The sequence below is a fragment of the Rhincodon typus genome, chromosome 5 (assembly GCF_021869965.1).
Source record: "Rhincodon typus isolate 14 chromosome 5, sRhiTyp1.1, whole genome shotgun sequence".
Classification (NCBI taxonomy): Eukaryota; Metazoa; Chordata; class Chondrichthyes; order Orectolobiformes; family Rhincodontidae; genus Rhincodon; species Rhincodon typus.
Window position 1 is genome coordinate 11,401,080 of NC_063336.1, and position 25,352 is coordinate 11,426,431.

Genomic DNA, 25,352 nt, shown 5'->3' on the forward strand with positions numbered 1-25,352 from the left:
AGCATGGCCAATTCACCGAACATGCACATCTTTGGACTAAAACAAAGAACATTACAATACAGGAACAGGCCCTTCAAACCTGCATCAAATGTGGGAGGAAGCCAGAGCACCTGGAGGAAACCCGCACAGACACGGGAAGAATGTGCAAACTCCACACAGACAGACACCCGAGGGTGGAGTTGAACCCAGGTCCCTGGCACTGTGAGGCAACAGCGCTAACCACTGAGCCACTGTGCTGTCCATATCTTGATGGCCTCAAGATATCTCTGCTTTAAAGTCAATTAAAAAAGTTCTTCAGGGCGGTCACTATTGAAACCTAAGAAAGGAGGCAGTTGATTTTGTGCATGGTAAGCTACAAGCAAAGACTCAGTCCTTTGTTTCTGTGCTTTTGAATAGGAGTTAAGTGTCGGTCAGGTCACCTCACCTGGCAGAACTCCCCTCTTCTAAAAGCAATGGATTTTGAGATCCACCTGCTGGAAATTTCAATCCAGAAGACAGCACCTCCAACTGTGCAGCATCCTTTCTCTAACTCAGTTGAGTGTCGGCCTCAATTTTGTCTTCACGTTGTTGGAGTGGAATTTAAAGCCATGTTCTTCACTGAATGGTCAGCCCAGTTCCAATTCTGATTGGAGGCCTCCATCATTGATGACTGGGACACAGTAATAGCAGTGAGGAGGAGGGGGGAGGCGTATGGTTGAGTCTGTTCCTGTTGGAGAGAGCCATTGATTGGTACAATGTGGTGCCAGAGTCACTTGGGCTTGCCAGCATGAGGCTGGGCACTGCCACTTGTCCTGGGTCTGCTTTTTGTTGGCGAGGTTATAAATAGATCTGTGAAAATTTCAATTAAAAACCGAAAGAACTGTGGATGCTGAAAATCAGAATCAAAAACAGAAGTTGCTGGAAAAGCTCAGCAGGTCTGGCAGCATCTGTGGAGAGAAATCAGTGTTAATGTTTCAGGTCCGGTGACCCTTCCTCAGAAGTGATGTTAGCTAGGAAAGCGTTGGTTTACATGCCAAAGATAGGGTTGAGGGGAGGGGGTAAGGTGTAAACAATAGGTGGGAATAGAGCCGAAAGAGAGAGAAGAGCAGTTGGACAGACAAAGGAGTTCAGAATGATCTGGCTAGGAGGGTGAATAGCTATTGATGAGGACTGTTAGTGGCTTATCAATGGTTTCTGTCTAATAGCAGACTATGTGATAACAAGGCCTGGTGTGTGGGGGTTGGGGTAAGGACGTTGGAGGGCTCAAGCCTTAAAGTTGTTGAACTCGACGTTGAATCCAGAAGGCTACAGTGTCCCCAAGCGGAAAATGAGGTGCTGTTTTTCCAGCTTGCACTGAGCTTCACAGGAACACTGCAGCAAGCCAGAGATATTGTCCAGGGAACAGGGTGGTGTGTTTGTAGCGGCAGGCAACTGGAAGCTCAGGTTCATTTCTGCGGGCAGAACGTAGATGTTCTGGGAAGCGATCACCCAATCTGCGCCCCGTTTCCCCAGTGTAGAGGAGACCACATTGTGAGCAGCGGATGCAGTAGGCTAGATTGTGTGAAGTGCAAGTAGAGTGCTGCTTCACCTGGAAGGTATGTTTGGGGCCTTGGATACTTTGGGGGGAGGTATTAAACAGACAGGTGTTACACTTCCTGCAGTTGCGGGGAAAGGTGCCATGAGGCTGTGGGGGCGTTGGGAGTGAAGGAAGAACAGACCAGGGTGCCCAGGAGGGCAATGGTCCCTGTGGAATGCCTACAATGGAGGAGAGGGGAGTATGTGTCTGGAAATGTCAGTGCTGACTCATACTGACCAGGACATTGTGGTCCTTTGGAAACATATTTGCCATTGAAAGTTCAACCAGAAAAAGCCTAGAAGACACACAGACAGGCAGACAGATACATATGCACCCACACGCACATCAGGATGGACAGAGAGGAGCACTGTAGTCGGACAAGAAAAGGAACATAAATAGAAGAGCTTGCACCTTAAAACAACCAAGAGGAAGCAAGGCCGAACACTCACCTGGTTTATACCTGGACAAAATGAACTCCCTGTTGATCCTTGCAAGCAGTAACCAGTGCAGGTTGTGCTCGCTGTATGCAGAAATCATTTAAAAGAGCAGGTAGTACAAATATAATTCTACAAGCAATGCAATAAGCAAATGAGAGTTAACTTGGCACCAAGTTTCATTCTGTCTAGTCTTTCTCCTGATCATGGTCCACATGTTGCGGCCTTGCTCAACTGCTGCGTTGTTGTTCCCAGTTAAAAACTTCTGATCAGATTAGGGATCCTCCTTGTTCATCAATTCGCTGGTAGTTCCCTGAATAGGGGAGAAATGGGACTTTTTCCCGTGGAGAGGAGAGGGCTGTTCAGGGAGGTGACGTTGAACTTGCATAAGACTCTGGTCAGACCACAGTATTTGTCCAAGTTTCGGATGCCACACTGTGGGAAGGATGTGAATGCATTGGAGAGAGTGCAGGCGAGATTTACAGGAACGGTTCCAAGGAAAGGAAACTTCAGCAATGAGGATAGATTGGAGACACGAAGGCTAAGAGGAGATCTGATAGAGGTTTTCAACATCATGAGTGAGCTGGACAGAGTAGATGGGGAGAGACAGTTCCTGCTGGTAAAATGATTGGAGACAAGAATGCATTTATTCTAAAGCATTTGAAAAAGAAGCAAACGTGTTGTAAGAAAAAAAAGACTTTTCACTCAGAAAGTCATTAGGGCCTGGAATGCACTGCCTGAAACTGTGGTGGAGGCAGATTCAAGAGGGTAAAGATAATTGTTTGACTAAAAAACAATGTACGGGTGTATGAGGAGGAGGCATGAGAATGGCACGCAGTTCTAATGCTGACTGGGCAAGCTGTTGCAAACATTAATGGGCCAAATGGCCATCTTCTGTGCTGTAACAATTGTGCAATGCAATAATTCTGTTGGGCAAGACTTTAAAAATATTGGTTTGGCCTCACTTTGGGTTTCATGTCCAAATCTGGTCACGACACATTGCTGTTCTAATGGAGGTTACTGGTGCCATTGACAATAGAACAGCAGGTTTCACGATCCTTTACCTATCTGTCTATTATTAGATTTTATTGTCACGTTTACTCGAGAACAGGAATACAGGAGTCCAGTGAAAACTGTACAAAGTTGCCATTCTCCATTAAATAAAAACCGAAAGAACTGCGGATGCTGTAAATCGGGAACTGAGGAAGGGTCACCGGACCTGAAATGTTAACTCTGTTTTTTTGCCTTCTCAGATGCTGCCAGACCTGCTGAGCTTTTCCAGCAACTTCTGTTTTTGTGCCATTCTCCATTGCCATCTTGGTATACGAAAGACAGGATTAAAAAAAATTAAAAGGAAATAAAAGAAACAGCCGAAAGGAAACACCTAGATCATTCCCCCCACCTCAACTACAAGTACTTTCTACCAGGAATACGAAGCCCCCCCGCCGCCTCGGTCTGTGAACACGCAGGGGTCCCAAGTGCCCGCACACTGCCACAGCCCAAACAGCACCACCTCCGCCATCAGGTACTGGGGTCCCACTGTGGTCTGGAGCCACACTGCCACCGCGTCGCCATTCTTCCACGCCATCTTGCCCCCACCGCCATGACACTGTTTTGGGCTGATCTCGGCAATGCAGCTGTATCCCAAACTGGGCCCGAACCCGACACTGGGCCCACTGCGTCAAAGCAGGCCATTCAGCCCATTTACCAACCATCCCACCCAGACCCACCCCATCCCCATCACCCTGCATTTCCCATGGCTAACCCACCTAGCCTGTACCTACGGCGCAATTTAGCACGGCCAATCCACCCTAACCTGCACATCTTTGGACTGTGGGAGAAAACCCACGCAGACACAGGGAGAACATGCAAACTCCACACAGTCACCCGAGGCTCGAATTGAACCCAGGTCCCTGGTGTTGTGAGGCATCAGTGCTAAGTGCATTTGGGCCTACAGCATAGTCTTAATCACATCACCATTTGTGGGAGCCTTTGCTGCACAAATTAACCACTGTGTTTCCTACATTACTACACTTACCTCAAACCTATCTCATTAATTTGAAAGCCCACTGGGATATCCTGAGATCATGAGAGATACGACGCAGGATGGAGTTAGCATTCCAGGTCTGGGACTGGAAACAGAAGGAATTGTGTTAAACAGGCACAGGGAAAAGGTGGGGGTTTGGTAAAAGAACAAAAAGGAAGGCTGGTGATGGCGAGGGAGATTAACAAACAAAAGGCACGATGCAGGAAGGCAGAATGGGTGGAAATAAGTCAAGTAAAGAAACAGAAAAGGTGTCTGGAGGATGTACAGGTGACAAGAACAGAATATGTGCAGCAGCTGAAACAAATGGGAGCAGGAAATAAAGTTGTTGAACTTCATGTGGAATACAGCTGTGAAGTACCTCAGCTTAAAGGTGAGGCACCGTCCCTCGAACTTCGACCCAAATGTCAGGGAGGAGGGGGATGTGTAGTGGGACAGGTGACTGAAAGGAGAAAGATCAGTCCATGCCACACAGCCCGGGAGAGTCATAGAGTCATACAGCACGGAAATAGACCCTTCGGTCTAACTGGTCCATGCCGACTGTAATCCCAAACTAAACTAGTCCCACTTGCGTGTGCTAGGCCCATATCCCTCCAAACATTTCTTATTCATCCACTTGTCTAAATGTCTTTCAAATGCTGTATCTGTACCCACACCCACTACTTCCTCTGGAAGTTCATTCCACACACGAGCCACTCTCTGTGTAAAAAGGTTGCTCCTCAGACCCTTTTTAAATCTCCTCTCACCTTAAAAATATGCTTCCTAGTCTTGAAATCCCCAATCCCAGGGAAAGGGCACCTGCCATTCTGTGCCCCTCATGATTTTATAAACCTCTGTAAGGTCACCCCTCAACTTCCTACGCTCCAATGAAAAAAATCCCAGCCTATCCAGCCTCTCCTTATAACTGAAACCCTCCATTCCTGGCAACATCCTGGTAAATCTTTTCTGAACCCTCTCCAATTTAATAATATTCTTGCTGTATCAGGATACTGGGTGCACCGGAAATGGGAAGACAGGTTCAGTAGCTCCTTTGAACAATCACAGAAGCTTTCTTGCCAGTGGGATGTTCCCTCTTATGGGATGCTCACAGATGATCACATCAGGAAGCATGCAAGCTCAGGCACATTTGGGACAGCATGAGGAGGCTCCACATGAAGGAAGCAGATTGTGATAGTAGACGTCATGGTCCTTGCAGCAAGAGTACCGGGGCTGGTCAGGACGAGGGAATCGGGCAGGGAATTATCAATGTGTGATTGCAATCATGGGCCTGGCATATCCTGTTCCCAGGAAAATGGTTGAGGCATCTCTCTTGGGAATGGAGCTGATAGAACTGCGATGATACAGTATCAGGGTGTGCCACATACATTTTATGAGCTGTGTGAGCTCATCTTTCTCACGCACACACACACTCTCTCTCCCGCTCTCTCCCGCACGCGCGCGCGCGCACACACACACACACACACACACACACACACAGCCACACACTCACAGCCATAGACACAGACACACACACACACACACACATTCTCTCACACACACACACACACACTCACACATGCATACACAGCCACACACATATACACTCACAGCCTTACGCTCACAGCCATATACACACACACACACACACACTCACACACACATTCTCTCACACATGCACATGCATACACAGCCACACACATATACACTCACAGCCATACACTCACAGCCATATACACACACACACACACGCACATACTCACACACACACACACATACTTTGTTGCAAGGAACACCTCCTCATGGTTTCTCCTGGTTCTCCAGCTTAGAGAGTGGCCTCTTACTCTAACTGGTTCCCAATGGTAGGTATTATGTCGACACCTTCTCCTACCCCTCCTCCACCCTCCTCCACTTCCCTCGATTGTTCAGCATCCCACTTTCGGCCATTTTTCTACATAATACTTAAATGATGTATCTTTTCATTGGTTCAAAGTATTTACATTTGTTTAGGTCCTTTTGCAAGCCTAGAATGACCCAAAACACATTAGAGCCAACAAAGTATTTTTGAAACACATGTGTCATTGTCACATATGGGAACATGGCAGCCATGGTGCACAGCAAGCCCCCACAAATGTCAATGTGATCATTGATGAGATAGCATCTTTTGTTTTTTTTAACTCCCCTGCTCATCTTGCAAATAGAACCTTGGTATGTTTGATGCTCAGCAGAGAGGGAATACAAGGCTTTATCATTAAGCTGCCATCTGAAAGGCAGTACCTCAGGCAGCAGAATGTGGATTTCTTGCTGGCGTCTCTGTGGCTGCAATGACAGTGTGACCTGCTGAAACACAGTGAGCTGGATAAATCCCTGGGAGTGGCCCTTTGTATAAACTACTCAGGGACATGTCCCGGTCCACTCAACCCCGAGAAAGGAGATGCAAGTCATCGCATCTGATATTCAGAGAATTGTTCTGTATATTTGTACGTTGCAAGGCCACAGGTGTAGTTTTGGAGGAAGAAAACTCTTCTGTCTTTCAAACAACAAACCTGCTGTCTTCCCATTGCAACATCCGGCTCTCTCTGAACTGAATCCAGAGATCCGAACCTCCTGGCACTCATTACAGCTGTTAAACAGCCTGTATGCAATGGGAATATGTCCTAAACTGAAGCAACACATCATTCTGTTGCAAAACCAGACTTTAGGGAGAGCCTAGGGACAACGATGGATTATCCCTCTGGAGAAATGTGTGCAGGTTCTACATAGGAAGATGTGAAAATATGTGTGCGCGCACAAACACACACACACACACACACACACACACACACAAATTGTTGCAGGCCTGCATGCTATACTCTAATTATCTCAGAGGAACAAAAGATTTGCATTTATATTGCAACCTCATCCTCCCTCAAAGTGCTTTGGAGCCAGTGAAGTGTTTCTGAAGTCTCATCACTGCTGTAAGACGGGGCACCCATTGTACACACAGCAGACTCTCATATACAGGCATTGTGTTAATGATATTACAGGAAATCCTCTGTACCCGTGAAATCACAATTCGCAAATTCGCCTAGCCATGACCAAAAATAAGAACAAGATTCAACATCCATGGGCAAAACACACATATCCATGGTTTTCAAAACTATCCTTGAAGTGGAGGTGCCGGTGTTGGACTGGGGTGGACAGTCAGAAGTCACACGAAACCAGGTTATAGTCCAACAGGTTTATTTGAAATCACAAGCTTTCTGGGCACTGCCCCTTTGTCAGATGAAGTCCACTGCACCTGACGAAGGAGCAGCGCTCCGAAAGCTTGTGATTTCAAATAAACCCATTGGGATATCACCTGGTGTCATGTGACTTCCGACCTTAAACCTATTTTTAAACGAGCTCCGCACTCCCATCATTTGCAGGATGCAGAAGAATGACTGTAATCTCTTTCTGGTTACGTTGCTTCCGCAAGAATGTCCCCAGCCACCTTTCGGATTTTGCGATCGGATCATTCATACCCAGCTGAGAGGACAGGTCAGACCTCATCTGAGAAATGGCATCCCTGACAATGCAGCAGCCCCTGAATGCTACACAGGACTGGCCGGTTGGATTAAATGGTGCACTCCAGCCTTTCAAGTGGGGAATTGGGCTCATAATCTTTTGACCCAGAGGTCAGAGTATCACAGCGGACAAGAATAAACTTGAGGAGAAGTGATGGCGTCAGTGTGTTTTTCCATTCACCTCCTCCTTTCAGTAGCATGGGGTTAGTTTATACAGGAGGAACTCTCAGTGCATTTTCAGCACACTGTATGGTCTACAGCCCCAGTTAATTAAGCCCAGCGCGAGGATAGCTGTTATTATAGCCAGGTCACCAGCTTCAATCGAGGCCACCACGCGCAAAGTTGCAGAAAGACACAACGTTTGCATCTCGTTCCACATGATCACGTCAAACCATCTTTTTCCTGCACAGTATGAGTTGGGGGAAGGGAAGGTCAGAAGTCTTCGCATCAGGTTGACTTAATATTTCATTGTGTCCCTGTGGGACTGTACCAAAAATGCCTCACCCTGTCAGCACCCAGTTAAATGTTTTTTCTCCTGACGTTAGTGCAGCAAGCAAACTCAGTCATAGAATTGACATAGAGTCTCTACAGCACACAAGGAGGCCATTCGGCCCTGTATGCCAATGCTGGCTCTTTGAAAGAGCTCTTTAACTACCCACTGCCCCTCAACACTTCAGTAGGCTTGAGGATTTAACCATCACTTTCTGGCTTTCTCTCATTTCTAATTTTCAAGTCGGCAAGTTCATGACTTGCGATATGTCGCTCCATGTAAAGGCCTCAAGAACAGTGGAGATAAATACACAGGAACTTGACTCGGCCCATGCAGTCAGATGTAGCTTCGCAGAGACTCTCCTGGAAGACTAAGATGGACTGGGTTGGCTAGGGGTGGAATCGCCTTTCCTGAACCCCTCCCCATCTTCCCTCCTTCCTCAAATCCCCATCTCCTCGACCTGAGCTTTGGGCAATTATCTCGTTCATAGAATCCTTGGGGAAGTGTGTGTGTGGGTGTGGGGGTGGATGGGCATCAGGTCGACACCGATCCTCCAAAAGTGCATTCCACCCAGACCCATCCCCATAACGCTGCATTTCCCATGGCCATTACACCTAACCTGCCCATCTTTGGACTGTGGGAGGAAACCCATGTAGACACAGGGAGAATGTGCAAACCCCACACAGGCCAGTCACCTGAGGGTGGAATCAAACCCAGGTCCCTGGTGCTGGGAGGCATGAATGTATCTATGAACTGTTAAAGCAGGCACTAGCGGGTGTGACTGCGAAGCTTAAATCTGTCATGAGTTTGGTAATAGCCATCCGCCCCCTACACGAACCACCTCTGTTTGGGTCTCCCTCCCTGAAAGGTATTTCTTGATCTCCACAAGATCTCCCTTGACAATGGGAGCGAGTCAGTTTGAGGGGAATTGGGCCAAGCCCTGGACACTACGTCATGACACACGTTACAGCTGGAGCCCTCTTCATACTGTGGCACTGCTGCAGACCGCCACAGTGCTCCTTTGAGGCCGAGGACAAAAATCTGTCAACGGCATCAAGGTCCCTTCGCTCCCCACCGTTCAGAATTCCCTGGAGTCTCCAGTAAGGAATAACTAATCCCCTGGAGGCTGTTGCAAGCAATCCAGAGAACCATTAAGATGGCAGTAGAGAGTTGGAGGGTGGGCGTGAGGGTCCTTTAAGGAGCACTTGTACTGTGGCAAGTTTCATTCCTTCCTAAGTTGTCTTGAAGCCTCGGGAATTTAATGATTAATCTCCCAGCCACGACTCCATGTAACCCAGAAGGTGCGTCACAGATGAAGGAATTAGCAAAAAAAAGTTTCTCTTTTATTGTTTCTGAACACTCGGTTGTTCATTGTACAAAATATCACAAGCCCAGCGGGGGAAATCTGTTTGATTGGGTCCAATGGAAAGTCTGGGGGTGGTGAACTGACTGATTCCTTTCTTCTGTCCTTGTTTCCAGGATGAGTTGGATCTCACTGACAAGAACCGAGATGCTATGTTTGCACTGCCCATGGAGAAGAAATGGCAAATTTACTGCAGTAAGAAGAAGGTATGTGGCAACAATGTCTTTGAGTTGTGATTAATGCAGTCAGTGGAAAGAGTGTGGGAGTGTTTTAAGGCATTGTGTTTCATCTTTGTATGGAGCAGAGTTGCGCAAAGTTCCAGCAGTTTTCTAAAAAAAAGGGGTGTGTTGGCTCAGTCTTTGAGTCAGTTTAAGGTAGAGGTACATAGATTTCTGATGACCAGTGGGCAGATATCAGAATGGGATGAGTGAAAGGTATTGATGTGTTCAATCAACCATGACAGCTATTGGAGTTGGTTGGCTCTGTTGGCTGGATGGCTGTTTGGCAGTTTGGCAGCGTAGAGTGAGGTTACAAGGCATGGGTTCAGTTCCCATCACCTTGACCTTGCGCATTCCCTGAGGTGTGGTGAGCCTCAGGTTAAAATTGTCACCAGTTGTCACTTTTTAATGAGAGCGTGGGACTATGACTCGATTGTAGTGATAGGTGGGAAAGGCTGAATGGTCCACTTCTTGTGGCCTAAAAAGCTGATGAGAAGATCTTCGAGTTCCTATTCCTTTTATCACCCATGCAGTAATTTGGACTGCAGGCATTCCTAATTCATTGGTTGCTGGACGAATAATGCAAAGAATTTGAGTTCAAATCCCTTGTGACAATTTAGAATTCAGTCTTAAAAATCAGACTGTAAAAGTGACCATGAAGCTGGTGGATTGCGTTTAAAAAAAATTCAGTCGATGTATTTAGGGAAGAAAATCCAGTCTGTGACTGGATTTCCACATCGATGTGAAGGGCTGTGAACTGCGCCCTGAATAGGCCTAAAAAAGCCACCCATAATGCTACAGAAATGGATTGCGCCAATTTAAGAAAGTCTTCCGAAACTCTCTATGGAGGAGCAGTTGATGCTAGCCTCTCCAGCAGAGTACACATTCCAAGAACGAATTATCAATAGGCTGATTCATAAAGTCATACAGCACAGAAGAGGCCCTTCAGCCCATTGAGTGTGCACTGACCTATCTACACTCATTCCACTTTCCAGCCTTTGGTCATAGGCTTGCACACATAGCATTGTGAGTATTGTTTCCGCATGTTCTGTTTTCTCCACTATGTGAGGTACCTCCGGGTAAGATCTGGCAGTGGATCGGCTTTGCATTGTTCTGTTGTGTTTATTTGCCTGGGTCATGATGTGGCGTTGAAGCATCAAACTCAAGTTCTGAATCGTGCACACGGGGGGATTTAAGTGGGGTGTTGTTTTCAATTGTAGGATAGAAGGACACAACAGGTGGAAAAAGATCTCTAACCACTTAGCTGTCTCTTGGTAACTGTTCATTATCATTTGCGACAGGTCACCCGGAGAATTGTACAGCACAGGGGGGCCGTTCAGCCCATCTTGATGGTGCTAGACATTTTGAAAGACTTATCCAGTTTGTCCCACTCCCCTGTTCCTTTGATGGAACCCCCTTGAAGTACTTATCCAATTCTGTTTTGAAAGTCCATATTTAACCAGCTGCTCTTTGAGGTAGTGCATTGCAGATCATCGGAACTCATTGCCTAAATAAAATTCTCTTAATTTCATGTGATTCCTTTTCCTTTCAAGAAATGCAGTAATTCTGTATCTTCTGTCACAAGCCACAAGCAGAAACAGTTTCCCATTATCTCCTCAATTAGAATCTTTAACCTCCTGTTAATCCTCCCTTGTATCCTTTCTTTATAAAAAGGTTGCCCGAACTCAATAGACTGATACTACAGTTGCATTGAAGTCTTAAATATGTTCACTGAGATCCCTTTGCTTTTGCATTCAATACCTCTGGGACAAAAACATAGAATTCTTTATATCTTTTCATGGCTTAAATCACTTACGGTAACAACTTTAAATTACCAATATATCTAGATATTAAGCTACTTCAGCTCCTCTATTCAATTTAGCCTCTTCCCAATTAAATTATATTCTTCCTTCCAAAATGTAGCACTTCACATTTGTCTAAATGTAACTGTGTCAGCTCCTATATGCATATCCAGTCAGTTTGTCTGTGGATGTAGCAATTACAAGCCAATTAGTCTAACATCAATAGTCAATAGGAAACTTGCAGAAACATTAAGGTAGAACAAAATTAATTGGTCCTGAGAAAAATATGGATTTTAAATGAAAGCCAGACTTGATAAAGGCATGATAAATTTGACTAACTGGATTTTCTTTGATGAAGTATGGGAAAGGATAATGGTGAGACTGTTACTGTTGCATATTTGGATTTTGATAACGTTTCTATCTTCTTAGCAAATAGAAGCACTAAAAGACGCAGTAAACGTGCAATTTTTCCAAGAGATGGGAAGATGGCGCCAGTGTCGGGTTGTTTTTCAGTTTGGATAAGAGCCTGAAGTGTTGTAACTTTTCCAGTTGGTACTGGGATCCAATGATATGAATTCTTTTATTTCCTTTCAAAGAATTATGTAAGATTAGTCAAGCGTAAATGTCCTTCACACGATCCACCCTGATGACAAGGGGCATAGCAGAACTATCATGCAATGATTTTCCTCATGATAATCACGTCCTTGCTGTTAATTTTTTGTTGTTGACAGATGTAATATAGGGAGGAAAGTGAATTTCTTGTCAGTCACTCTGAGCGTATAGCATAAAGCATAACATGATGGAAAATATTTTTCAGCCTCATCAATAATCCCATTGGAGTTGACATCAATGAGATAATTAGCTTGGATTGAACAAATAACATGGTTCCTTTAAGATGCCTATGCCATAATCTATATCTTATTGAAAATGTTTCACAGTGCAAGCATTTTCTGGCTGCAAATCTGATTCATGGTATAATTAACCTTACTCATGTATTTGTGTCAGCATCTGCTGCTTATAGGTTACAGTGTCAGGGGGTAGATTGTAATCCAGGCTTTAGGGGTCTCATCTACCAGCTGGAGAGCTTGTGGGGGCCCTGTACCCCATCCACTGGAGGAGGTTAGACATATGAGGTGCCAGTCGGGTGCTTAAGTGGCAAACAGGAGGACCTTCCCTGGGATCAATCACTTGAAGGGCAGGGGATCCTATCTCCCCAAGAACTGCTTACCCATCAGACTGTTAGCACTGCTCCCCCTGGTAGCGCTATCTCATCCCTCTGTCTCTATCACGGGCTCAGGATCCGAGGTGAACAGGACAGGGATGCCAGGGATGGGGGTGGTTGGTGGTGCAGGGAGGGTTTGGGAGTGGGAGGTTGTGGTTTCTGGGTGGGGCCAGTGCTCATGCGAAAGAACCAATGGTTGGTTGTCTCAAGGCTTGCCTTGCTGATGCCAGCCTCCTTGATCAGGAACTGAGTATTCCCCAGTGGTACCTTGCAGCGTTGGACAATTTGATGCTGTTTGCTTTGTGTGCGCCCTTCACAGTAATTGCACTGTTCGCCATTGGTATTAATTCCCCACCTAAGGGTCTCCACTGACATCAGGGCACGTAGACTGTCTGTCATCTTGGAATGAATCAGGCCAAAACGGGAAGGCAATGGGGTCCTCCCACCAGACACATTTTCGTCCAATCTATTGCCTCCAATCCCACTTCCAATCCAACCCTGGAGAGAACATTAAATTCCAGCCAATAATTCCCGTTGAGTCATTTCATTGGTCACATTACAGTTGCAGGATCTGACCACAAGGTGACCCCATTGAGTGAGTTGCTTCAGTGTCTTCCCTCGGCCCGTGGCCATCTTGTCTCTAGGGGAGGGGGCAAACTGACCATGGCTAAAGGTGTGAACGATTTACTTGTAAACAGTGCAAAACCTCAAGGGTCAGCATGAGCATTTTGGAAATGACAAAATTGATTGAGGTAAATTGTTCACTGTGAAATACTTTGAACAGCCGTGTGGGCCACAAATTAAATATTTGGAGTGAGAAGAGAGAGGTTCTTTCATCCAAAGGTCAACAAAAGACTAGACCATGGTCTCTGGAGTTCCCTATAGGTTGGGATGTCATAAGAAGCTGTGGGGCAACTATTGTTCCCTAGGAGCCATTGTGCCATTGTTCAACAGTAACGTCCCATAGAAGCCAGGGACGAATTTTCCAGCTGTATTTTGTTCAGTGGTGTTGGTTGAGGAATGAATTTTAGGAAAGAGACTGGAAAGTGCCTCCCATTGGATTTTTTCAGGCAAATGCTGGGAAGACTAAGATCTCAGCTTCACCCTGACCAGAAACTCTATTTGCTTGCTTTTGATTCTCCCCATCTACATTGTCCGTATGCTGGCTTATTCAGGTACCTTTGCTCCATTTCATCACAAGCAAAAACCTCAAACCGTCACCCTCCCCACAGCCCCCCACCCCAGCCCCCCCCCCCCCCCCGCCCCAACCTATATTTTTTCTATTCCAGAAAGACTGCTGACTTCCACATCAGACATGGAGTAATTCATGGGGATGTCTATTAAAAAGTGAGTGGACACTGGTTCTGAGTTCAGTCCGCTTGTTCAGTGATTTCTAGTTGAAAACAGCAGGAGTTTGCCTGCATCACCACATCTATTGAGGCCCTCATCCATAAGGCCTGAGAAGCCAGTCAGCCCATTGAGTCTGCTCTGCCATTCAATGTGACCGTGGCTGATCTGATAATCCCCAACTCCACTCTCCCGCCTTTTCCCCATAAACCTTGATTCCCTCACTGATTAAAGACATGTCTTTAATATTCCAGTGCTCTCCTGGCTGATCTCTATAACATTTAATTTCTCCATTTACTATACTTCACAAATCACCACCTCTGTTCTTGAAGGTCCAAATTGGTTCACTGTTCTCCCATAACCTCAAATTTAAATGCATTCCCCTTTCGTTGAACTGTCCTTATTTGCCTCACCCCCTCCTTGATTCTGTAACCTGTTCGAACTGTTCAACCCAAAATGCCATGTTCTTCTGACTCTGCTTCTTCCTCGGGACACCACTCAGGCTGGACTTTCAGTTATGTAGATTCAACAGTCAGGAATTCTTGCTCAAGATACCTCTGGCTGTTTAGTCCCATTTAGCATCTTCTCAATGTCCATAAAGACCATAAGATACTGGAGCAGAATTGAGCCATTTGGCCCATTGAGACTACTCTACCATTCAATCATGGCTGATTAGGGGAGCTGATGGCCTAGTGGTATTATCGCTGGACTGTTAATCTGGACATTCAGGTAACGTTCTGCGGACTCAGGTTTGAATCCTGCCACGGCAGATGGTGAAATTTGAATTCAATCAACATCTGGAATTAAGAATCTAATGATGACCACAAACCTATTGTCGATTGTCAGAAAAACCCATCTGGTTCACTAATGCCCTTTAGTGAAGGAAACTACTATCCTTACCTGGTCTAGTCTACATGTGACTCCAGACCCACAGCAATGTGGTTGACTCTTAACTGCCCTCTGGGCAATTAGGGATGGGCAATAAATGCTGGCCTAGCCAGCAACGCCCTCATCATGTGAATGAATAAAAAAAAAGATATGTTTCTCAAGCCCATGCTCCCGTCTTCTCCCCATAACCTGTGACCCCCCTTACCAATCAAGAACTAATCTATCTCTGTCTTCAAGACACTCAATGACTTGGCCTCCACAGCCCTCTGCAGCAATGAGTTCCACAGAGTCACCACCCTCTGGCTGAAAGAATTCCTCCTCATCTCAGTTCTAGAGGGTCATCCCTTCACTCTGAGGCTGTGCCCTCAGGCCCTTCCCTTTCACTGGGTCTTTTTGTTCCCCATGCATACATATATTCTTCTTTGGCTCAACCACCATTTGTTTGATTACTCCTGTGCAAGGATGTCGTTTTTCTGTGTGAAGGGTGCTGTGTAAATTCAAGTCCAAGAAAACCCAATGAGAATAAAAAAATGTTAGACATCTGAAAATAAAAAACATTTTTTGGACTGTGGAGATAGCTATTACGAGGGGGCATAGTCTTAAAGTGAGTGGAGGTAGATATAGGGGAGACGTCAAAGGTAGGTTCTTTACTCAGAGAGTGGTCGGGGCGTGGAATGCATTGTCGGAGAGGGTAGTGGAGTCGGCCTCATTAGGGGCATTTAAGCGGCTATTAGATAGGCATATGGGTGATAGTATAAGGTAGGGGTGGAGGTTAGATAGACCTTAGGTTTAGGGTAAAAGTTTGGCACAGCATCGCGGGCCGAAGGGCCTGTACTGTGCTGTACAGTTCTATGTTCTACGTTCTATGTTCTACATTCTATGTTCTACGTTCTATGTTCTACGTTCTACGTTCTACATTCTATGTTCTATGTTCTACATTCTATGTTCTACGTTCTATGTTCTACATTCTATGTTCTATGTTCTACATTCTATGTTCTACGTTCTATGTTCTACATTCTATGTTCTGTGTTCTATGTTTAACAGAAAGTATGAAAGAAGTTCCAGGGGAGTTATGCAGGACCCGAAATGTTAACTCTGTTTCACTCTCTACAGATACTGCCAGACCCACTGAGTTTCTCCAGCATTTTCTCTTTGCGTTAAACCAGACAAAACGTCTTTATGAGTGGTGAGGATTTGGAACTTCCTACTGCCGGGTTTGGTTGAAGCAGCTGGGTCGATACAATTGAGGAGAACCTAGGCAAGCATGACGTACAAGTGTGTGCCACCCACGAGATGCACTGCAGAAACTTGCCAAGGCTGTTTCTGCCACCTCATAGCACAAGGGGCAGCAGGCAGGAGGGAACGCCACCACCCACCTGCAAGTTCCCCTCCAAGCCAGTCACCGCTTTGACTTGGAAATTTCTTTCTGTTCCTTCACTATCACTTGGTCAAAATCCTGGAACTCACCCCCTAACAAGGGCATTTTGGTCAACCTACAGCAGATGGACTGCAGCGGTTCAACAAGGCAGCTCATCACCCCCTTCTCAAGGGCAACTAGGGACTGGACTTAGTCGGCAAGGCCCACATCCCCTGAATGATTGTTTTTTTTTTAAATTAGGGGAGATGGGAGTTGAGGGTTACATTAATAGTTTAATATCAGAAGGCCGGAAGGAGCACGGTGGCTCAGTGGTTAGCACTGCTGCCTCACAGTGCCAGGGACCTGGGTTTGATTCCACCCTCCGGTGACTATGTGGAGTTTGCATATTCTCCCCATGTCTGCGTGGGTTTCCTCCGGGTGCTCCAGTTTCCTCCCACAGTCCAAAGACGTGCAGGCTAGGTGGGTTGGCCATAACAAATTGCCCGTAGTGTGCAGGCTAGGTGGATTAGTCACGGGAAATGCAGGGTTACAGGAATAGGGGGGTGGGTCTGAGTGTGGACTTGATGGGCCAAATGGCCTGCTTCTACACTGCAGGGATTCTAAGCGGAGCATGCATGGATTGTATGCTGAATTGCCTCTGTTCGTACTGTGTTTTCCTGTACAATCCTGCGCGAAGTTAATCCTTTTGTTGTCTCTTTAACTTTAATCGAACACCACTTGAGAGAAACCAAATGGGGTCTCGATCTGATGTCACTTGGAGCCTGGATGCTTGAGAGCCGAGACAATAAACAATATTCTGACATTTCCACTGGTGCTATTCAGGCAAAATGTTTACAGTTCTAGTCTCCTTATTTGAGAAAGGATGTACTGGCACTGGAGTAGGTGCAGAGGAGGTTCACTAGGTTGATTCCAGAGTTGAGAGGGTTGGCTTATGAGGAGAGACTGAATTGACTGGGATTATATTCATTGGCATTTAGAAGAATGAGGAGGGATCTTATAGAAACATATGAAATTATGAAGGGAATAGATCAGATAAAAGGAGGGAGGATGTTTCCACTGGTGGGTGAAGCTCGAACTCAAGGGCGTGGTCTCAAAATGAGGGGGGAGCAGATTTAGGACTGTGTTGAGGAGGAGCTTCTTCACCCAAAAGGGTTGTGAATCTGTGGAATTCCCTGCCCAGTGAAGCAGTTGAGGCAAACTCATTCAATGTTTTTAAGGTAAAGTTAGGTTTTTGAACAGTAAAGGAATTAAGGGTGATGGTGGGTGGGTGAGTGGAGCTGAGTCCATAAAAAGATCAGCCATGATCTTATTGAATGGCAGAGCAGGGTCAAGGGGCCAGATGGCCTACTCCTGTTTCCATTTCTTATGTTCTTACTTCTACTTCTCATACTGGTGCTCTTCTGTGATTGGGCAATCTGATCCATCAAACTGCACCTTTCCTGATCTGCTGATAGCCTGTTGTGAAGAGCGTTCTGTTCCCTCTCTGGCGACTGGCATTCCTCGCCCTTTCGGGCCGCGCCCTGAGAAATAATAGGAAAGCGTTTAACGCAAAAACAACATGGAGCTCATAAAATATTGCCAGCCACTCGCTAAGACACAAAACAGGAACACTTCCACATAACAGGCCTCCCACAACATCTGCAACCATTTCAGAATCTTGGCACTGCAGAGTGAGATTGAGAGGTGTTTTCTTAATAAGAATAGTTTAAATACTGAAGCCAACCAACGTCTCCAATGTAACGATATAAAATAGGCAGGAGATATATTTTAATATGCTTCCATTAATATTTATTTCAATGTCTTGGCCTGGGATCTGTTTGGGCTTTCTCCTGCGGGGAGGGGGAATATGTGTTTTGTTTAATAAACACAAAAGTGCAGCCGACTGGGCTTGAGTTGGCACGAGATCCCACACTTTGAGCTGCCTGTCAGACTTTCAGGATTAGGCCGTGTGCAGTCAAACGGCCCCTTTGTCAACCTATCCTTTCTCCGAAATGTGTTACATCGATTATACCGAGCGGCTGAAACATTGGGTGGAATTAGACAAGAGTGGTTGAGACAAGGTGCAAAGTGGTGAAGCCTGGGGTTTGACTTAAGTGCAGAGCAAGCTCCCTGGCCTATGTGTTACCTGAGCAGGGGGGCACTGTTCAGCAGCGGTGTAAAACTGCCTCATTTCCTCCCATTTCAGTCAGAGTCAATGGCAATTAAAATCTACAGAGTCGTATCACGATCTGATGCTGCACGTTTCTCAGAAACTGTGGCAGTCATACTCATCCTGAACGTGATTTAAGAAATAAAGTTTGCTTTTGATTGGTGTGCTGCTCCATGGTTTCTCTTGGAATACTGACTAGAAAATTGGTGGCAGTGAATGAGCCTATTCGGCCCCTCATGTTTGAACCCACGAAGTAAGCATTTCCCAGCCGAATCTCACATTTCAGTTCTTAGTGAGATAGTAGGAACTGCCGATGCCGGAGAATCAGAGACAACAAGGTGTAGAGCTGGATGAACACAGCGGGCCAAGCAGTATCAAAGGAGCAGGAAAGCTGACGTTCCGGGTCTAGAAGGGTCTAGACCCAAATCGTCAGCCTTCCTGCTCCTCTGATGCTCCTTGGCCCGCTGTGTTCATCCAGCTCTACACCTTGTTGCCTCAGTTCTGAGTGCCTGGTCCTATGGATTACCACATTTCAAGTGTTTTTCTTTTATAAATGTCTGTGCTGTTCTTTTAGCCAGTGGGTTCCAGGCCCCTGTCACCCTCTGGGTGGAAAAAAATCCTTTCATTATTCCCCAACCTTCTTTCTAATTCACCAAAGCTGCTCAGACAGCACCTTCCAAACCCACGACCACTTCCATCTGGAAGGACAAGGGGGCAACAGATATATGGGAACACCACCCCCTGCACGTTCCCCTCCAAGTCACTCAACGTCCTGACTTGGAAATATATCGCCGTTCCCTCACTGTCGCTGGGTCAAAATCCTGGAATTCCCTCCGTAAGGACATTGTAAGTCATACCAAAAGCAGGTGGACTGAAGCGGTTCATGAAGGCAGCTCACCACCACCTTCCCAAGGGCAACTAATAAATGCTGACCCAGCCAGTGATGCCCACGACCCATGAGTGATTGAAAAAAATAACAGAAGAAACAGTGTTTCCTCAGAAACCTGAGGACACTCTAGTCGGACGTTTGGAGACGCTGACCATTGATTTCAGGTGGCACTCCTACTTTTTGAGGTCGCAGGAAGAGCTGATGCAGTGTTAATGTCATTAGACTTATAATCCAGAAGTAATCCACTCGTTTACCCCGCAGCTAAAATTCTGGGGAGAGGATTCGAATACTATCATGACAGGTGAAGACGTTTGAATTTAGAAAAAAATTTGGAATGAAAAGTTAGACTAAACTTAGAGAAGCATAGAATCCCAACAGCACAGAAAGAGGCCATTTGACCCATCAAATCTGCACCAACTCTCTGAAGAGCTTCCCTTCCCAGACCCAGCTCCCCCACCCTATAACCCTGCATTTCCCATGGCCAACCCATCCCAGCTTGCACATCCCTGGACGCTATAGCATGGCCAATCCACCTGACCTGTACATCTTTGGACCGTGGGAGGAAAGTGAAACACCCGGAGGAAACCCACACAGACAGGCGGAGAATGCACAAACTCCACACAGACAATGTGGCCCGAGGCTGGGACCAACCTGGGTCCCTGGCAGCAGTGGCTTACCACTGAACCACTGTGCCAACCTACAATCAGTATCAACTGTCATAAAAACTGACCTGGTTCATTAATGCCCTGTAGGGAAGGAAATCTGCTGTCCTGACCGGACCTGGCCTACATGTGACTCCAATATGGTTGACTGAGAACTGTCTTCAGTGCTGTAGAAATGAACAATAAACTCTGGCCTAGTCAGTGACTCCAAAATCCCATGAACCAATAATACTTCAGTGATTTGAACATCCAGATAGAGACTCCAGTTCAGGACTGAGGGAGTACCGCACTGTCAACAGTGTCATCTTGCAGGTGATTCATTCAATTTTGAAATCCCAAAGTCCTTACAGCCAGAGAAATTTTTGAAGTGTCATAATTATAATGTCATGAATATGGCAGCCAATTAGTGCACAGTCAACTGGGGATAAAAACTAATCTGTTTCAGCGATGTTGGCTGAGGGATATTTATTGGCAAACACACAACAGGGAGAATGCCCCTGCTTTCCTCCAGGTAGAACTGAGGATCTGATGTTGGACTGCAAGGTCTGGGGTGCGGGGGACGGGGCCTGCGGTGGGGGGATGTCTCACTTTGACATTTCATGCAAAAAGACATTTCCAACAGTGCAGCACACCAGACTGTTAGCCTGGACTGAAAGACATTTAGATGAGTACATGAATAGGAAAGGTTTGGAGCGATATGGGCCAGGAGTAGGCAGGTGGGACTAATTTAGTTTGGGATTATGTTCGGCATGGACTGGTTGGACCGAAGGGTCTGTTTCTGTGCTGTTTGACTCTATGAGAATTCAACCTACAACTTGCAGACCCAGAACAGAGAGGATTAGACATTGAGCAGTTCAAGGTGTTCCCAGACAGCATTGTTTTAAGACCTTAGCTTGCAGTTTTCCTCACAGTGTCTTACTGACATTTGCTGTTCTTGTGCGTGTTCCTGAGCTGCGTAGTGGGAGCTTGTGATTCTAATAATCTTACGGTTTATGACACGGTTCATTCAATACGATGACCAGGGTCTCTTTTATTAGTCAAATTGTTGAAAAGTGTTGCAGATTGCCACTACACAGCGCAGCAAATGAATTTAATGGAAACCACTTGCTAATGATTTGAAAGCTTTGAGGTTTATCTGAATCAGCTGATATTCACAATGGAAGACAGAGCCTGAATGTTCTAGGCCTGCAGTGCTCCATGATGGAACTTTGAGCTTAGTTTGTTGTGTGGATCGGGAGACAGGACAGTTCGCTCCATGCAGTAAAGTTACACAATGTCCCTCAGGAAATTTCTTGCAACTCAACCTGTTAGAGTCATAGAGGTCTACAACATGGAAACAGGCCCTTCGGCCCAACCTGTCCATGCCACCCAGTTTTTACAATTAAACTAGTTCCACTTGCCTAATTTTGGCCCATATCCCTCCATACCTATCCCATCCATGTACCTGTCCAAATGTTTCTTAAGTGACAAACTTGTGCTCACCTCCACTACTACCTCTGGCAGCCCATTCCAGACACTCACCACCCCACCATGTGAAAACATTGCCCTTTTGTATCTTTCCCCTCTTAACTTAAACCTATGCCCTCTAGTTTTAGACTCCCCTACCCTGGGGAAAAGCTGTTGGCTGTCTACCTTACCTACGCCTTTCATGGTTTTATAGATCTCTATAAGGTCACCCCTCAGTCTCCTATGCTCCAGGAAGAAAGTCCCAGCCTATCCAATCTCTCCTATCAACTCAAGCCTTCCAATCCAGGTAGCATTCTACTAAATCTTTTCTGCACTCTTTTTGCATTAATAATATCCTTTCTACATTAGGGTGACCGGAACTGCACGCAGTACTCCAAACGTGCTCCCACCAACGTCTTGTACAGTTGCAACAAGATGTCCTAACTCCTATACTCAATGCTCTGACCGGTGAAAGCAAGCTTGCTGAAAGCCTTCTTTACCCTCCTATCTACCTGTGACTCCACTTTCAAGGAATATACCCCGAGACCCGCTTTGTTCAATAACACTCCCCAGGGCCCTACCATTGACTGAGTAAGTCCTGCCCTGGTTTGACCCTCCAAAAAGTAACACCTCACATTTATTTAAATGTTACTGTAGAGAACTGAGACATGATGCATCTAAACCTTTCCACACGGGTTAGGCTCGGCAGTGAGCTTGGCTGTTCAGCCAGGGAAAGCATCATGTGACTTTCCACTTGGAGTTAGGGGTGTGGGGTTTGACTGAATGATGAAAGGAATGGGAATCCTGACTTTTAATTTACAGTCCAACGCTAATGGGACCAGTTGTGGCCATCACCCCTCCCCACCCCACCACTTACTGTTGCCCTGCCTGATGCCAATCCACTTGGGAATATACCAGGGACTGAGATAACACAGTGTGGAGCTGGAGGAACACAGCAGGTCAGGCAGCATCAGAGGAGCAGGAAAGCTGACGTGTCGGGTCGGGACCCTTCCTCAGAAGGCCTGTTGTGCTCCTCCAGCTCCAAACTGTGTTATCTCAGACTCCAGCATCGGCAGTTCTTACTATCTTTACCAGGGACTGAGCTGCACCCATTCCCAGTTCCATGCTCTGTGGGTACCTTTTCAAACTGGCTCTGGATATTTAGCATTTGCATTGAATGGCGTGTCAACCCCACTCATATTTTAGTTCCAATTAAGGGAACTGAATAATTCTGGCAGATTCCTCCAGGCAATGGAAAATTGACCACACTGACCGCAGTTTATATTAATTGTACTTGGCCTGCTACAGGCAATTCCTTTTCTAGCCAAGGATCAGTCCAGCTATCCAGCGATGATACATCGAGTATCAGCATTGATTGCCCAAGTTAACAGACTGTTCCATTGTGAGTCTCCTATTCCCTGAGCAAAGCAGTGCGTCTAAATGATTTCTTTCTTCGTCTGCTTGACCTTTAGTTCTGCAAAGCCCAAGTGATTGAAATAATTTGCCGGTGCACGCAAAATCTAGTCCCTTCATTATTTAGTCGATCTCAATCAACTTGCCTCTGAATCTACACTCTCCAAGGTGTATAAAACCATCCCCAACCTGGGTAGCAAAGGTACTCCACACCAGGAATAATTTTATCAACCTTCTCTGAACCCCTTCCAAACGTCACAGACCCATAGACACGAGGGAGGATTGGGATCAGGGTTAATATTCCACCCAGTGCTTCCTGAAGGGTAGATGTGAGTTTTTACAACAATGGAGAGCTGCCTTCATTTTTGTGGGGTTGAAAGTGGAGGAGAGGGAACGGGCCAGGCTCCAAATTGCACATCTGTGGCTCACAGATGAAGCTGCTCAAATTGAACAACAGCTGCCCCCAGCCATGCCTGATTTTTATCAACCAGGATTAGAAAACGTGACGTGTGCAGGTTACACCTGGGAGGAGCAGGCCTCCACTTTGCAGATTTACTTTGATGGGGGAGGGTATCCTTCAGAAGCACAAAAGTACCCTTTCTGATGTGATCCTGGGACACCTTTAGTGAAAGTCCTTTTGGAGAGGTGACATGCCCATTAGTATTGTTAAAAGTAGACCTGATCGTGTGTGTGAAGGAGAGTAAAATTATTGGGACTGTTAAAAAAGAGCTTTCAAAAGCAATTGTTGAAACTGACTGCTAAAAACAACTTTCGAAACCAACTGCAAAAGTGACTGTGAATCTCTCAGGGCATTTAAAACTCTTGCCCTTTAAATATTTGAAATAATAATTGCCATGTATTCAAGGGTTGTTTGAGATTTCACTCTGTCTGTTGACATAAGCCTGAGTGTTACTATTGCTAGAATAGTGCTACAGAACTGATTTCAAGACCATCTATGATTACAAAGGGATACCTGCCATTTCACAGTTTAACTGGCAGCTTCAAGTAGTTATAGACTCTTTGAAGTGGGGCTATAAATTCTAATGCTTATTGTAATAAGGAATTAATGAATTGAATAAAGTGTTTGTTTTTATAAGAGATTGAACACATGAATTAAGTGTTTGTTTTTATAATGGATTAAGCACTTGAAATATAAAGGTTGGGCATAGCTTTCTATTATTGAGTGTTTTGTTTTAAATCTGCAATAGAGACCTCGAACTTTATTTTGTTTCATTTCGTTATGGCTCCTGAGGTCTCCCATTAATGGATACTACATGAGTTGGCATGAGTAGAGTAAGGGCAAAGGATGATGGGTTGGGGGATTGGGATTTGGTACTGAGCTTATATAGTGGCATTACAGGAGTTAGGTAGAGATATGTAAGTGGGCATGGAGAATATAAGGGCCTGTGAGGAGTGGGAGGCGGGGTGCAGGTTGATGCGGGGTGTATTGGAGACCTGGGTGATAGGTGGGGATAGTAGGAACTGCAGATGCTGGAGAATCCGAGACAACAAGGTGCAGGGCTGGATGAACACAGCAGGCCAAGCACCATCATAGGAGCAGAGAGGCTGACGTTTCGGGCCTAGACCCTTCATCAGAAAGGGGGAGGGGAAGGGGGTTTTTGAAATAAATAGGGAGAGAGTGGGAGGCGGATAGAAGAGGGATAGAGGAGAGGATAGGTGGAGAGGAAACAAACAGGTCGAAGAGGCGGGGATGGGGCCAGGAAAGGTGAGTGTAGGTAGGGAGTTAGGAAGGGGATAGGTCAGTCCAGGGAGGACGGACAGGTCAAGGGGGCGGGATGAGGTTGGTCGGTAGGAGATGGAGGTGCGGCTTGAGGTGGGAGGAGGGGATAGGTGGGAGGAAGAACAGGTTAGGGAGGCAGGGACGAGCTGGACTGGTTTTGGGATGTGGTAGGGGGAGGGGAGATTTTGAAACTTGTGAAATCCACATTGATACCATTGGGCTGCAGGGTTACCATTGGGTGGGGAGTACATTTTGACACAGAGGGTATGATGAATCATGGAGGTTGAATGGGGCATATGGGTTGATATGGTTTGAGCATGGGGAGTTTTGGGGAGGATGGTTCAGTTTGGAGAGGGGAGGGAAGTGTTCTTGGCACGTTTTCTTCTGTTTTTAACATTTAACAAAAACAGGCTTCCATTCAGCCTTCCTCCAACACTGTGCTCGGGATCGCCCAGCAGACTCTCAGAGAACCATAGATACCAGCCCCCGCTCCATTAGAACAAGGGTCTCCAAAGCTGGACTTGCTAAGCCAGGAAATATCCCAACTCTGCAAAATCAGGGCCACTAAGTATCAGTTTCCAGGGCACTTTCATCCTTGATTACTATCCAAGTCTGTGTTATATCAATCATTTCCCACCTTTCACTTTCCATAAACTCATGCGGAAATCTGCTACCCATGTCCACTCACGCCAAGTTCCAATTTCACATCTCTCCCGTTCTCACTGAACTTTCACCCCTCTCCCGTTCTCACTGGACTTTCACCCCTCTCCCGTTCTCACTGAACTTTCAC

At 46.0% G+C, this 25,352-nt stretch overlaps 1 protein-coding gene across 1 annotated transcript in view; it reads left to right on the forward strand.

Annotated features, from left to right (window-relative positions):
- LOC109922617 (disheveled-associated activator of morphogenesis 2-like) overlaps positions 1-25,352 on the forward strand; it is a 315,937-nt gene that overhangs the window by 143,254 nt on the left and 147,331 nt on the right. Inside the window, exon 3 of the mRNA XM_048596662.1 lies at positions 9,524-9,613. Coding sequence (XP_048452619.1) covers positions 9,524-9,613 — 90 coding nt within the window. The remainder of the gene's footprint in view (positions 1-9,523; positions 9,614-25,352) is intronic.